The sequence below is a fragment of the Mesoplodon bidens genome (genome assembly GCF_964165515.1).
Source record: "Mesoplodon bidens genome assembly, chromosome: 5".
Taxonomy (NCBI): Eukaryota; Metazoa; Chordata; class Mammalia; order Artiodactyla; family Ziphiidae; genus Mesoplodon; species Mesoplodon bidens.
In genome coordinates this window covers 74,872,316-74,888,338 of record NC_138161.1, presented here as the reverse complement: position 1 = coordinate 74,888,338, position 16,023 = coordinate 74,872,316, and the positions used below count along the sequence as shown (strand labels likewise).

Sequence of the window (16,023 nt, the reverse complement as noted above, 5' to 3'; positions counted from 1 at the left end):
GCTCCAGTACTTCAGGTGTGCTACTACCTTCATGATTTTCATTGTTAACATAATGAAAAAACCTCTGTCATAAGCATCATTACTTATCACAGTTCTTATACTTACCCCATAAATTATAAATTCCTACTATTTTAGATTCTCTTCTGTTTAAATTTATTACCTTTAGTTTATATTCTTGGTTTACAAAGTGCATTAATTTTTATCTACTAACATTTCAAACTTTTACCTTTTTTAATTGTTTAGATATTTTTCTCAGGTGTAATTATTTTTAACCTCATCATTATTGTTTCTTATTTTCTTCCTCTTTTACTTTTAACTAGCTTGTTGATTTTGATCTTACAGTTTCTGATTTTATCTGTTATCTTCTTTTTATATCATTGATTTATAAATAGCAAGCAAGAAATCTAGTTAAAGAGACAGATCCAAAAGGTTTCGCTGATAAATTGGTCACAAATGGAGAGCAAAAGGAAGGAATTAAGTGTTGAAACTAGTATTTTAGCCCTAGCAAATGGTGAAAAAGGATGTGATTTATTAAGGTAGGAAAAACAGAGAGGAATATTTTGGAAGAGAAAAATACGAGTTTCTTCACTATCACCACCACCACATAATAAAAGAAAGTGCATTTAGACATTAAAAAAAAGAAGACATAAATGTAGATATTTTTAAATGAATAGTTTGTTTTCTGAAAAATTCACTAGATGGTCCATTTTTTCTTCTTATTTTGCCGTGATTGGTGAAAACTTCTGGCATTTGGGAATACTTGCTGTAGATGATGAAAGGATTTATATTTCAGGAAGACTCATTGTGGTATCTATACAGAAAATAGGTTGAGGACTTCCCTGGGGGCGCAGTAGTTAAGAATCTGCCTGCCAATGCAGGGGACACAGGTTCGAGCCCTGATCCGTGAAGATCCCACATGCCGCAGGGCAACTAAGCCCGTGAGCCACAACTTCTGAAGCCCCCGCGCCTAGAGCCCATGCTCCGCAGTAAGAGAAGCCAACGCAGTGAGAAGCCCGCGCACCGCAACCAAGAGTAGACGCCACTCTTGCCGCAACCAGAGAAAAGCCTGTGCGCAGCAACAAAGGCCCAATGCAACCAAAAATTTAAAAAATATAAATAATTTTTTTAAAAAAAGAGAATAGGTTGAAAAAGCTTGAAGACAGAAAGCTCCATTAGAACGGAAGCTGTGAAGGTCAATTACAACTGGAGAAGGTGAGAAAGATCTCTATTAACAGATCTGTTAAGTTGGTTGTTGAAGTTTTGCCTGATGTCAGTAGATGAAAGAAGCTTTTGCTGAGAGTAAAGTGGTTGAGCATTAATTTTTGAAGAAAAAGTGATAACTCGAGTTAATGGTATTTAGTTGTTTTAATCAGCATATTCAATTTTCTGAACTTCAGAGGCCTGTCCAGCCAACATATTGTCCTTACTTAGTATTATTTTACCTAGCATGGCTTTGGAGGCCACATTATTTCAACTAAATCTTTAAAGTAATAAAAGTGTAGTAATTTGTAAATGTATTGGACACATGTTAAATATTATCTTCAGCAATGAGACCATGAGTTCCTTATAAGCAAGAGTGCCTTTTTTGTACAAAGGTAGGCTGTTACTTTGTTGAAAAGATCCCACTCCGTGGAGACCAGCATTGCTGGTCTCTCACCCTCAAAATGGGCATATATAGGATTCTTGAGGATATTTAATGAAATAATGGCTGTGTAAAGAAGGGGCTCAACACATACTACCTACCTATACTTATCTTTCTCCTCTTCCTCTTCCAACGCCCCAGTGTAGGTACCCACAGAGCCGGCTAACCATGCGCCCGTTGAATGAATGACCATATGAGTCAGAGCTCCTTATTTTGGAATTTCGACGGCTTGGAAAGCATGCGTCTACCAGCATCTGTGAACTGTAATGTCAATAACGTTTTGTTAATTAAAAAAAAAAAAAAAAGCACCCACTAAACTACAAGTCCTGGCTTTCTCCTAGAAACTGACGAGTCACGTGGCTTGCCAGGAATCCGGAAGTCTGGCCCGCTCGCCCAATCATGCCGAGAAACCTACGTAGCGGCGCCAGACTGGCCAATCCCGCGGACGCTTGCCCCGCGCCGCGCAACGCCGGGTCCCTCTTCCGCGCGCGGCGCTGACGGGTCGTTAGCGGATACGGTGGCCGCAGGGGTGGTGCCAGCGGCCTCTGTCCGGCTCGGCGCCCGGCTCGGAGCCTGACTCGGCCCTCTCGTCTCGCAGCTGCGGTTCCACCATGGCTCCCAAAGGCGGCTCCAAGCAGCAGTCCGAGGAGGACCTGCTCCTGCAGGATTTCAGCCGCAACCTCTCGGCCAAGTCCTCGGCGCTCTTCTTCGGGAACGCCTTCATCGTGTCTGCCATCCCCATCTGTGAGCACTTGGAGAGAGGCGGGCGGGGAGGCCGCCGGCGGGTCGGCCTGGGCGGGGACGTGGCAGGGCCGGGCGGACCGGCGAGGCGTGAGCCGCGGCCCGCGCTCTCCCCAGCGCGCCCTGGGCTCGGGGGCAGCACGTAGCCTCTGTGGGCCTCCGTGATCTGGTCCAGGGTAGTGGTGGGTGGCATCCCAGGAGAGTCACCTGTGGCGCGTTTTAAAAGTACGCTAGCTCGTTCCCGGGCCTCCTGCGGATTGTGAGTTACTCGTTCCGGGATGGCGGCCCCGAATCGGTATTAAAACTAACGCTCGGGTTAAGATCTTGTGATGCTAACATTTAGGCATATAGCCTGCTATTTGCTTTTTTCCCCTACAACTGTCGTTTGCTGTTACGAGATCTTAAACTTATTACTTATTTTGGAAAAACTCATGAATTAAGACGAGAGACATAAACACCCGCACTGAATTAGAAGTGTAGCTTTAAGAGAACTGCTTCACGCAGAACATTATTTTCCTAGTTTGACGAGAGAAGTTGGACCAGTGCCAAGGGCCCGCGCTCTACAATGTGTAGTAACCCTTTTAATAAGCCTATTAGGGCAATTCTAGAATTCTTACTTGGATGGAAAAACTATACAGTCTTGGCCAAGGTTGTTTTTAGAGCGCAGGGTTCCCGAATGTGAATTTCCTCTCACATTGCTGCACTGTTGTTGGACAGTCAAATCCAGATATATTTTCTCTTTCGGCTTTATAAAACCCAGCGTGCAGTTAACGTGGTGTGGAGCCTTTTGGTTCACTGGCTGCACTGAGCACTGCCTTGATTTCAGATAACAGCCACGTCAGCGTGTAAACTCTGGTTTGGGGCTGCACATGGCGTTTTGGAATGGCCTGTAGTTAGCGTGATAGTACCCTTTAGAATGAAATTTGAAGTCTGAATTGTGATTTTGTTGAGCCAGGGTTCTCATTTTAGAAGCAGAAATCTCATAATGGACTAGTTATAGAAAGGTTATGTTTTTCAAGTGTTCTCGACTAGGGAAACTTGAGACTAACGTTTTACTAGATATCACACTTCTGAAGTTCCCCTTATACTGTATTGGATTCCCCAATCAGCTGTATTTTACCAGGTTTAGCTATAATTAATTCAGCAGGCTTTTGTAACTGGCTGGTAATCTTTTGTTTCTTTTTGTACCCCCTCTCCCCCTTTTATCTTAATTCAGGGCTATATTGGCGAATATGGCATATGGATCTTATTCAGTCTGCTGTTCTGTATAGTGTGATGACCCTAGTAAGCACTTACTTGGTAGCCTTTGCATACAAAAATGTGAAATTTGTTCTCAAGCACAAGTAAGTATATTTCTCAAGAGAAAGTATATATTGTTGCATTTTTATATAGTAGGAGGTCTTCTTAAAGACCATTTGTGTGTGTGGGTTAGAGTAAGCACTATTTTGAGATATATATGTATGTATATTTGGAGGGGGAGGCACATTAATGGTATGAAGGAGTAGCAACTAACCGAAAAGCAGAGACAGTGATTCTAACACTGCTATGGAAGTGGGTATTGATGGTGGAATTAAAACACTTAAGTACCATCCTTAATCATGGGGTTCAGAAAAACAAATCCACCAAGTAAAGTAACATTTTAGAAGTCAAATGGAATTCTTTCTAGAAGGAATTGTTCTGGGCTCACCATGTAGAATTTTTGGATGTGAAAGAAGTGGTCTTTTTTTCTTATATTCAACACTGACATTTTTAATGCTAATTGCATTTTTTCTTATGAGAATATGAAAATGTAAAAGGTTACTATATTTCCTCTATTTCTACCTTCATTTTATCATGTCACTCTCCTAACAACTCTTCATGGCCTTCTCTTTTCTAAATGTATTAAATCCAGATTCTTTCAGGCCCCAGAATGCAAGTCTTCTGCCTCCTACCAGTGGGGCCTTGTCTTTTAGGATTGGGCCTTAGATCTTTTGACTCAGCTTTTGTGTCATCCTTTGAACATGACTCGTTCCCTCCCTCATTTAGAATCATCTCCCTTTCTTTCCATTCTTACATGTCTGGTATTTCAAGACTTAGGAATCTTTTCCAGAGAAATCTTAACTGTCCTTATTGTTCCTGTGTTAAGCTTTCTAGTGATGAGGAGTAGAAATACATTGAGATGATCTCAGTTAACAGGGATTTATTGTAAGGAGGCCAGAAATGGTCTCAGCAGCTGAAACTGGCCTCAGCAGCCTCTCCACTGTCGTTCTCGACCCTTAGGAATCCAGGTTGTGCGTGGCTGTTGCTAGAACGGCTAAATCCAGGTCATCTTTGTTGTCTCCCTGCTTGACAGCCCCTCTTCACTAACTGCCATTCCAGGATTCAGCCCGTCTCGGCCTCTGCTGTCCTGGGCTGTCTTTCTTGTGAGGCATGGCCATCTGTGGATAGCAAAGCCCTCAGAAGTGGGCGTTTTGCATGACCCATCCTTTGTGATTCCCTTGGAACTCAGTCCCTTTGGGACCTAGTGTTTTTTCACTTGTTCTGCATATCATTTTTATTTGCCTTTTTGGAGTCAAAAATCATTTTCCTTCCCCTCATTTCTCCTTTCGGCTTCTTGAGGGCAACTGCCATGTCTTTTGTTAATTTCCCTTACAATAGTTAATGGTACGTTTAATTTAGTTCAGTAAAATTTCAGTGACCTACTGACTTAATACACTTGAATGGAATTATTTGTTAGTCATAGTTTTGGTGTAATATTAAATATTGCTCCTGACATCAAAACTCCTACAGATTGGCAAGATTGTTAAGGCTTAAAGAGCCAGCAAGATCTGAGTGTGGGTAGGTGTTGGTGGTAGAGAGAATGGCTTCAGAGTCAACAGTCTGGATTCCAGTCCCAGCTCTGCTGCTCTTAAATGCAGAGCCTTGGGCATGCATTTCATCTTTCTACACTTCAGATTCTTGAGCTGTAAAATGGGAGTACTAATGGTACCTTGTTGGATGGTGAGGATTAAATATGATACATGCGACGTAAACCATGGTGTCTGGCATGTAATAAATGTTTGTGTGCAGTGTTGGAGAGGTTGGGGGTGAGAGATCCCATAGGATTTTTTTTTTAAGGTGGCATGATTTTTAAAATGTTTGCAAAGATGTTTTTTTTATCTCAATTGGCTGAGAGCTGGGCCCCTGGATTTACCTGTTTTGTTTTAGAGCATTCAGCGCTGAGTGAGGTTTGTTTTCTAAGAGCACTGAGATGGAGGGTAGGGCTTCTTGAGTTGTAATAAGCCTACAGTGTGGTTGTTAATGTCTCTGTTAGGCGAGTATAGAATTGTAGACATAGAAGACAAATTAACTAGTTATCTGGTTCAGTGTCTTCAGGAAGATTTGTCATGTGGACAGATGACTGACTATTTGTCCAAGAGATGCTTAGAGCCAACTCCTCTGAAAATAGTTTATTCCTGTGTCCTAGCACCCTGACAGTTGGGGGTGGTGGTGTGTGTGTATTTTTTTTACCCTCTGTTCTGCTAAGAAAGGTTTCTGCTGTAAACCATGTCCATTTCTTATCAACTGGCCTTTCCTAGAAAAAAGCAGTCTTATGTGAGGTTCAGGAAACACTTAATAAGTGCCTGGGATTTGCTAGAGATTAAGAGATGAGAGTCTCTGCCCTGCGGAACTGAACTTTTACATAATAAAATGAGTCAGGGAAAGTTGGACATTATAGTGTCTTAAAGTATCTCTTAAAGCAGCTACCTGCTCTCTTAGCTGCCTTTTTTCTTTAGGTTTCAGAACTTATTTCCTTTTACCTGTTTTTTTTAGACAAACTGATTTTCCTCTCTCCAGTTATCAATTTGTGGAAAAATACATCAGCTGAAGCTGACTAAAGGTTTTCTTTTTAATAATGTCACTTCTAACTTGATTCTTGAGTGAGAGATAGAGATGGAGATATAGGTAAAACCAGCCTGAATTTGTGCTTAATTTGTAGCCCAGAAGATCATGTAGTTGAAGAAAGGTTGAGAACTATTGCCTTGAATGATCTTGGGCTTTTCAGGAATCCATCCTGATTTTCCCCCAGTTTCCTTTGGTCCACTGACCAGAACTTAATATACATAGTAATGAGGGATTGAGTAGTTGAACATAGATTGAACAGATGTCTATCTCTATGGTGCACATGCTGTCGCTTTCAATACATCTCAGTATCGTGTTGAATGTTTTCTTAGTGGGACTTTGTTATATTTTGCTTGTGATCGGTTATTACTTTTTCTATGTTTATGGCTAACCAGTTTCTCCCATATTATGAAAAATAAATCATGTTGAATTTAAATGTCTAATCTTTGGGAGGCTTTTTGTATTTCATCACAGGTTAAATTTTATCCTCTCTTTCAACTAGCAACCCCATCTGATAAAATTCACCTAATAGATTTTTTTAGGATTATGTCATTTTTTTCTTTATCTGACTCATCACTAAAGATTCTGATCTGATTTCTTGAATAACCCTTCCAGCCTTTTCTGGCTGATTCCATATTATCTCTTGGTGCAACTCTCAAACCAGCAGTTTTTTTAACTAAAAGTGCTGTGGTCACTCCTTAACCATGTGGTATTATTTCTTTTTAGTGAAATTCCCCTTTGGAGTAAAGTTAAAAGCTTTACTTTAAGATATTACAGCTATTAATTCTCTCTTTGTTAAGCTTAGTTTTCTCTCCTGTTATTTATTGGAATTGAAATCATGTATCATTTGCTAATGCCTTAACAAATTTATTTGTGGAACAGTTAAATTTTGAGTTAAAACAAAGTGGAGCTATAATGATTCATAACTAAACTGTGTTAATAGCATTTGACTTTTATTTCCATATTAAATACCTAACTTAGGAAAATTCTCCCTTTTAAGCAGAAATCAAAACACATCACTAATAAACCACATCTTGGAAGTTTCTTGAACTCCCTCTCTTTTGGCTAGCACAGTGTAATAAACTTGGAACTTTCTGTCCAGCTTATTTTCTTGAAATGTAAAGTATACAGTTGCCAATACAAGATATGAGTACAGAGTGTTTCTGAGAGAGTGTGATGTTCACTCCTGGAGCATGTGGAAACTTTTTTTCTTTTTCTTCCAGAGTAGCACAGAAGAGGGAGGATGCTGTTTCCAAAGAAGTGACTCGAAAACTTTCTGAAGCTGATAACAGAAAGATGTCTCGGAAGGAAAAAGATGAAAGGTTTGGCTCCCTATTTAAAGTGTTTGTGGTAATCAAAAAGGGGGTTATTTATAGAAAATAAGTTTTTGGCTTCTGCTTAGAGCATGTGGATATTAGAATTATCTGAGGAAAACGTTGGTATTAGAAGTCATGGTAATGAGAATAACTACTGACTTTTTGAGTTTTTATTACTACCAGATACTTTTCTTTGTGCTGTACACAGTTCATTTATTCCTCCAAAGAGCTCCATGAGGTAAGTACTGTTGTTTTCTCCACTTTACACCTGAGGAATCTGAGGTACAGAAAGCTCGGGTACCTTGCCCAAGGCCATAGATTAGTGTGTGGTAAAACCAGGATAAGAATGCAGCCAGTCTGACCTGAGAGCTTGTATTCAACTGCTCTGCTGGAATTTAGGAGCCTGCAGAGCTGTGGCCAGTGCTGGCTCTGCCACTTGGTAGCTGTGTGATCTTGAGGCTATCACCTAACCCCTCTGGGTCTGAAGAGTTTATATTGTGTTGTGTGTTAGCATTTTTAGGTGGTGGTGTTTCTGCTCCTGAGCTTCGCTGGGGACATCTGGTTCTTGGTTATCTGCATTGTTTGGGAAAAAGAAAAGAATTAGGTTTGTCTCCTGTCGCCGAATTCTGTGCCACATTTGTTAGTTCCACCCTCAGTCTTTCCTGCCAGCTGCTGTTAGAAGGCTAATAAACAGTCTGACATCTGAGTAGAAGTCTCTGAATGATTGAGTAAACTTGTGCTTAAGAGTTGCCAGATGGTTTAATAGAGTCATGAGTTGAGGCTGTTTTCATGGATCTTAAATTTTAGTATCTATGAGGTGCTTTATGAAATGGAATTTTTATCCTACTTTTCTCCAGAAAGACTTTGTGGGGACTTGCAATATTAAACTGCATGTGAAACAAAGCAATACAATTTAAAAAGATCAGAAACCGTTTAAAAGTAAGAAAAGGTAGATGAACAAGGACTTCAGCATTAGTTACAGCAGTTGGGCACTAAACTCAGCTCTGAGCTTCCAAGTGTCAGAGGAAGCATCCAAAGTCATCCAGCTTTCATTGTCGGATGAGAAGCAGCATGCAAGTCCTTCTGAAAAGAAACTTTCCTGGCACTGAACCTTGGAAGGACTTTATCAAGTGGATCCTTATTTAAGGGACACTGAGTAACTTAATGAACAGTGTCTTCTACAGTGGTTTTGGACAGGCACCAAAACATTATTGAAATGATTATGTCCTATGGATCCTTCACAAAACTGAAGGCACAACATTAAAATCATGACAGTGAAGGCCTATTTTTTAGGGAGCAGCTTTAAAGACCTCTGGCTCTGCATAGCTTTTTTTTTTTTAGAATTGCAAAGTTATTTTTCTTTTAAAATATTAACAAGAATTCACTATACTTTCAAAGAAATAAATTTCTACCTTAAACAATTTTTATTAATATCTCCAAATATTGCTCAACATTTATGTACAGCTCTTGTGAATATCATGCTGATTCATGACAACCTCTGGGAACACACATATTACAAAACAAAAAGAAGCATTTCCTAATGGATGCTGGGCCATACTGGAATACAAATGGATTGCTAGGCAAAAATCTATTGCATATGTTACCTAGGAGGAGAGATGTGACAAGATAGTTACTTTGCCTTTTTAAAGTTTCTGCTACTCAACTCCTCCCTCTGCATAGCTTTTTTTTTTTTGCAGTACGCGGGCCTCTCACTGTTGTGGCCTCTCCCATTGCGGAGCACAGGCTCCGGACGTGCAGGCTCAGCAGCCACGGCTCACGGGCCCAGCCACTCCACGGCACGTGGGATCTTCCCGGACCGGGGCACAAACCCACGTCCCCTGCATCGGCAGGCGGACTCTCAACCACTGCGCCACCAGGGAAGCCCTGCATAGCTTTTTAATTGCAAAGTTTTGCATAGGGATAGATACTAGAGAATCTAAACCACTTTTTTTTTTTTTTTTTTTTTTTGCCGTACGCGGGCCTGTCACTGTTGTGGCCTCTCCCGTTGCGGAGCACAGGCTCCGGACGTGCAGGCTCAGCAGCCATGGCTCACGGGCCCAGCCGCTCCACGGCACGTGGGATCTTCCCGAACCGGGGCACGAACCCGTGTCCCCTGCATCAGCAGGCGGACTGTCAACCACTGCGCCACCAGGGAAGCCCTAGACCACTTTCTTTTAACCTTTTCATCGAATTATAATATTTATTAGAACATTGGTTCTTAAAGTGGAGTGCACATCATAGTTACCCAAATTTCAAAATGCTTGTTACAAGCTCTTACAGGTCTTACAGGTTTTAGGTGATTAATTGTATCAGAGATGGCAGATGGGTCTCTTCTGCCCACTACAGACTTGCCTGATTTGGTCTGGCACTTGTTCTTGATCCTGGGATGTGTCTCAGAATCTTTCTCAGTGTGATATTCAGGTAGTCTCTATTAGTGGATCAGAGTTGCAATTGGAAATGAAACCTCTTTGCCGTTGCCTGGACCAGGTATTTCAGAGTAGGATGAAATGGAGGTTTTATTGACATATAAAATGCAGAGTGTCAGAAGATTATAAAATTTTCATTCTTGTCACCAGTAGAAATTTGTGCTGTTTGTAATTCTCTCGCAAAGGCCACGCTGGATACAGTTGTACCCAGGTCTGTACTCATTATTGATGCTGATAACTGGATCCAAGACTCCCTTTAAGATCCAGTATTTTTCTTCCTCAAAGGATTAGTCACTTCCAGGAGATTTAAGAGAAGGCTTACCGCATCTTTCTGCCCAGATAGGTATCTCCAAAGCTCTATCTAAAATCATTTGGAATATGGACTACATGCCACTTTTTTTTTTTTTTTTTGCGGTACGCGGGCCTCTCAATGTTGTGGCCTCTCCCGTTACGGAGCACAGGCTCCGGACGCGCAGGCTCAGCGGCCATGGCTCACGGGCCCAGCCGCTCCGCGGCATGTGGGATCTTCCCGGACCGGGACACGAACCCGTATCCCCTGCATCGGCAGGCGGACTCTCAACCACTGCGCCACCAGGGAAGCCCTACATGCCACTTTTGAACCTACTTTTCTACCTATCCAAGGAAATTAGCAGAGGAGAATCAGATTCATTAACATTTGTCCCAAGGTATGAATGTTATTTCTCCTTGACTTACTGATGGTCCATCATTTAGTATTATCAGATTGTAAGAGTAATTGAGTTTGGTCTTAACTTTTCTCCTGTTTTAGGAAGTGCTCCTTAGAAAAATGACTGCTTGAGAAGTGTTCTCCCAAACTAGATTTCCTACCAGTGAAGCTTTTGCAGAACCATTGCTGATGAGGGCAATTGGGGGTCCTAAACTTTTTCAAAATAAACCAGGCTGGACTAGAAAAAGTTGAGAGCTGTCAGACAGTCCTGACTGTGTATACCCTGATGTAACACATGGTCTTTGTGAGCTGGGATAACCTAAAGGATTGAGCCACTCTTTCATCAAAAATGCCTTGAAGATGGTCTGATTCAGGGCACGATGGGGAGTTAGGGAAAAGTGCTGTGGTGGAGGTGTGATAATTTAATCACCAGCAGTAAAGGCATGCTAGTGGCCTACTTAAGGAACCTGTCTTCACTGGGTCTTCTGCCGGAGTCTTAAAAACAGAGGCAATTGTTCTGAGTGTTTTGTAGCATTAAACCATGTTGGGACTATGGATATTTCTGGGCTGGTGTTTTCTTTGATCATTGTTAGAATGGTATAATGTATTAATTCTGAGTCACGTATATTTTTTAAATTTACATTTAAACTTCTCTGAAATCAGAAGCTGTTTTATAGTTGATAGCTGCATTTAATGTAATGTCCTTCACTTCTTCCAAAGTTTACAGCAAATTGAAGATTTATTAAGTTGATGGTATCTACAGAATCAAGGAAATATGGCATATATATTAGAGACCACAAATTTCTTCTGATGAAGATAAGATGCTAATACCTTCCATTTAGCTCCTTTACAGCCATGCTTGTTGACTTTGGATTAGAACATTTGGTGACTAAAACATGGCAGTTACTACTGATGTTAGCCATAGTGCTGTCCTTCGGATTAGTTGGGGGTACTATCTGGCCCCAGAGTAATGTATCTTTCTGGGGGAGAAAACATCTATGGCAATGAGTTACAGCCTTTTTGATAATGACCTACAGTAAAAAAATATATATATATTTTACTCTTTGACCAAATACACTTTTACATACACACATGTAAATGTTTCACAGAACAATAATTATTACCCTACTGTATGTGATGCACTTGATACTTTTCTATTTTTTCCTCTTTTTTTTTTAATGTGCTGGTCTCAACTCACCCAGTGATTTTTCCCAAACATCAGATCCACTCAGTTGATTTCATGTCCCACTAGTGGGTCACAACCTACCTACTCTTTTAACTTTGTAAATTGCTTTACAAAGTTAATTAACTGAGGGAAATAAAGGCTCCCTTATTCACAGGCACCCTGGAACTTCCTGTTGCCTGTGTGAAGAAGTAAAAGAAAAGGTTGATGAAGTACTAGTAAATTAATACGATATCATAATGCGTAAAGAAGATTAAATAAAAAGTAAATGGGTTTCACAGAAGTTAAAAACTCCTAATGATCAAGCAGATTCTTAGTTTGAATTAAATAAAGATGGCTAAAGAGAGTCGCAGACAAGTCCGCTTCTGTGATGCCACAGCTAGCTTTGTCCATGGGCTTGTCTTAAGGCGAAATATTGAAGGCTGACATCTGTAGACTGTAGAGAGTCTCAGGCCTCAAACAGCTGAGAAAGCCCTGTGAGGCTGCTAATCATCAAGTTTGTTTTCGATGAGTACCTAGAGAAAGATGCCTATTTCAGTTGCTGATGAAACCAAGCTAATTTCAATTAATCAGTCACTTCCTGCAAAGCTCTAACTGCCTGGGAAAGAAGGTAAGATACCCAGCAACTGTTTCCTGAGCATCGATAAAGTTTTTGGTTTTTTTTTTTTTGGCTGCATCGTGCAGCTTGCGGGATCTTAGTTCCCTGACCAGGCATTGAATTTGGACCCCAGCAGTGAAAGCACCGAGTCCTAACCACAGGACCACCAGGGAAATTCCTGAGCATCAGTAAAGTGAAATATCTTTTTCAGTAGGAAAAAGGGGACAATGCTGACTGAATTTAATATTAAAAACAGATTCTGCCCAGAACACTTAGGAAAAACTTACTATGAGCTAGAGCCATGGGGTATTTAAAATTTTTAGTACCTATTTAAAAACTTAAATGACTTGTTTTGTGTCCACAGAATCTTGTGGAAGAAGAATGAAGTTGCTGATTATGAAGCTACAACATTTTCCATCTTCTATAATAACACCCTATTTCTGGTCTTGGTCATTGTTGCTTCCTTCTTTATATTGAAGAACTTCAACCCCACAGTGTATCCTTTTAAAGGTTGATTATCTTTTTTAGAAGTCTAGAAACAGTTCGTTTTAGTTTTGATTTGTCTGAGTATTTTCTGGTAACAAAAAACTACACAGGGAGTCAGTCCTTTAAAAAGCACTGTGACCTTAGGCAAGTTTCTGGACATTTAAAATAAGGGCTTTTGGTTTGATTTGAAGTTCTTGTAAGTTTATGGATTAAGACTTCATGATAAGTAACAAGTATTACAAAGCAGTCGTACGTATATGATGATGTGTACCTGCCTAGTTAAAAAAAAGTTCTAAGGAGACAAAGCAAACTTGGCTTCTTTGCTACCTCCTGGCATGAGCCCTGTGTCTGCTGGTACTTTGGGGCTTTGGGGTTGGGTGGATAGGCAGTGGAGTTAAATTGGCACATTTCATAATAGCTTAACGGTGCTTGAAGCTGCTCTTAAATTGAGCTTTTGGGCATAAATCAGTCTTCTCTTGTTAAGGTAATTTATTAAAGGTATTATCCAGGAATATGCAGCCAGACTTTTAACTGTTGGAGATTTTGATGTAATAAAATATCAGACACCCTCCAACTTGTATCTCCTGGGAATACGGGAGTGGTTTGCCCCAAACACTCTAGTCCTGAGGCTGAGAGTAGCTGCAGACTTTCAGAACCTCCTTGCTTTTTACAGGCTAGCTGTAGCCAAAACACTGATAGACAGGAAAGACTTATTTTTCCTTTGCTCTTGATGTGAGGGGTTGGGGGGTTGGGGAAATCAAATCCCTTCTTCCTCCCCATGTTCTTTGATCAGTTCGTTTCCTGCAGGTTAAATGGAATTCAGATGTTTTATTTGTGATCATGTGTTCTAGGTTTCTGTCTCAAGTGTTTTCTTTTTAAAATTGGAACACATTTTCTGTGAATGTTCTTCATTCTTTATAATCTCCTCTCTTGTAAATTGCATTTGCAGACATTGGGACTGCACATTACTGTCATTAGACAGTGTCAGGAGGGAAACAGTACATTCCAAAGAGATGGGTTCTTTTTGTTTTGTTGAAAACCAATTTGGGGTTGATTTTTCCTTAACATTAAATTCTTACAGGAACTACATTTTGTCCATAAGTGCTTCCTCGGGCCTCATCGCTCTCCTGTCTACTGGCTCCAAGTAGAGCACATCAGCTTCCCTCCACCGCCCTGGCTTTGTGTCTATGGGTGGCCTGTGGTATATGGAAAAGTAGCAGGGTGGTCAGGGTGGAAGACACACAAGCTGTTTTTGTAAGTCTGGAGTTTGAGGGTTTGAAAAACCCAACAAAATGTAATTGAATATTTGTTTATTGGCTCTTTTTTTTTTTTTGACAGATTGTTGAAATTAAATGAATTGAAAGGGAAACTCAGAGTACCAGGACATTTATAAAAAGGCAAAAAGTGTTGCAATATGTTATCATCACAAGGGGAGAAAATAACTTGTTTCCTTGACTTGTCAGAGGTCACAGTAACCTGGACTGAGCTGTTATTATTTATAATAGTAGCAAGAAGTTAATAATTGGTTCTGTGTGTTCCAAGCACAATATTACAACTTTTTTTTGAACCATAAATATCAGAATGAGTCCTCTCCCTCTGGGGGATTGAACAGAAGCTTCATGTTTGCAAGTCTCTGAATTTGTGATTTGAAATAACTCAAAGTTAAATAAAACATTAGTTTCTCCAACTTGGAGAAAAGAAACTTGTGGAAAAGTTGTTCTTTTTTTTTTTTTTAAAGGAAGAAAGGCAGCCAAGGTAATAATCTAAAAATAGTGCCTAGGCATATGAGAGTTGTCCTATGCGGTTATTAAAGTACACACTGTTCAGCTCTATAGCTTTGGTCCTGGGTGTCCAGGGAGGTTAGCTTGACCCTACCATGTTGGTTTCACCTATTAAGAGAACAGAATCATTGTTTTCTCTTTTTTTTTTTTTTCTTTTGTGGTACGCGGGCCTCTCACTATTGTGGCCTATCCCATTGTGGAGCACAGGCTCCGGACGCGCAGGCTTAGCGGCCATGGCTCATGGGCCTCCGTGGCATGTGGGATCTTCCCGGACCGGGGCACGAACCTGTGTTCCCTGCATCGGCAGGTGGACTCTCAACCACAGCACCACCAGGGAAGCCCCATTGTTTTCTCTTGACCAGGGTCTCACATCACTGGAGGAATGTTCAGTAAGAGAACCTCTTTCCTGAATATTGATGTGTAAAAGACCAAAGTAATTTTTGTGATCTTAGTTCTGGAATTCTAAGAACCCTCCAAGAAATTACAGTGGTTTTCGTGCTGGTCAGCATTTTTCCATGAGGACTTTTCGTAAATTTGACCCTTTAGTCCACGGGTTCCTATCAATTGTAAACAAAATATTGATCTCTTTAGACCTTGTGGGTCCAGTCAAGAGCAGTCTCTTGCATTTTTTAACCAGTGTGTTTACAGGTAATTATTTTTTTCTATGTGCCATGATTTGAAAAAGTTTGGGAAGCTCTTCTTGAACCTACATCACTTAAAAGGTTATGGACTCACAGGTGATAATTCCTGTCAGCTTTTGACCACATCCAGTACTTTTCTACAAACAGTATCTTAAAGGAAATATATTCCCAGTTGCTAATCTTAACTTTAATGTTTGGTTTCCACTTCTAAATTTAAGGTGAATGTTGCAAATAATATTCACTGTTTATAACTACAGAAAGAGATTCACCAGGAGTCCATCTTCCAATTCCATGCTGTTGGATGTTTTGGGAAGTCACATCTAAGAACCTGGAAGGAAGACGGGCCAGGAGTACGTTTGCCTAGTGACCCAGATCATCATTATCTTCAACTGAGGATTAGATTTCACCATTGCTTTTAGAAGTCTGCAGTTCTTTACTTTTCTCTGGTACATTGTTATCCATGTGCCACCACGGGGTAATATGGGGTTAATGGGGAAGTCAGAAGAGAGACCCTGCACAGTAGTTAGTGTAGCACGTAAGAAGTTTATTTTTATTATGTTTTAACTTTTTTTTTCTGTTGATTAATAACTGGTCAGTAGTTTGGTGGCGTGGCATTTGTACCAATTGCGCTTGCTTATTTGACAAAATGACTATTTGACAAAC

The 16,023-nt window shown here is 40.6% G+C and overlaps 1 protein-coding gene across 4 annotated transcripts; it reads left to right on the top strand.

Moving 5' to 3' along the window:
• Positions 1-2,128: 2,128 nt before the first annotated feature.
• Positions 2,129-16,023, top strand: SSR3 (signal sequence receptor subunit 3). Of its 4 annotated transcripts, none has more exons than XR_014015912.1 (9): positions 2,129-2,386; positions 3,600-3,726; positions 7,468-7,566; positions 7,744-7,798; positions 10,326-10,384; positions 10,604-10,672; positions 12,817-12,948; positions 14,020-14,192; positions 15,618-16,023. XR_014015912.1 is itself a non-coding variant. In XM_081235022.1 (8 exons), the coding sequence occupies exons 1-8, from the start codon at positions 2,254-2,256 to the stop codon at positions 14,084-14,086; spliced, it is 741 nt and encodes a 246-aa protein (XP_081091148.1). In that variant the 5' UTR covers positions 2,129-2,253; the 3' UTR covers positions 14,087-14,640. The 4 variants fall into 4 exon arrangements, 2 of the variants coding, with proteins under 2 accessions (XP_081091148.1, XP_081091149.1); XR_014015913.1 differs by lacking the exon at positions 15,618-16,023 and adding an exon at positions 14,277-14,640; XM_081235022.1 differs by lacking the exon at positions 15,618-16,023 and having other exon boundaries at positions 14,020-14,640.

Coding starts and splice junctions, on each gene's coding strand:
- SSR3 (XM_081235022.1), top strand. CDS start 2,254: ATGGCTCCCAAAGGCGGCTCCAAGCAGCAGTCCGAGGAGGACCTGCTC. Junction 3,727..7,467: donor AAATTTGTTCTCAAGCACAA/GTAAGTATATTT, acceptor TTTTTCTTCCAG/AGTAGCACAGAAGAGGGAGG. Junction 7,567..7,743: donor CGGAAGGAAAAAGATGAAAG/GTTTGGCTCCCT, acceptor TATTACTACCAG/ATACTTTTCTTTGTGCTGTA.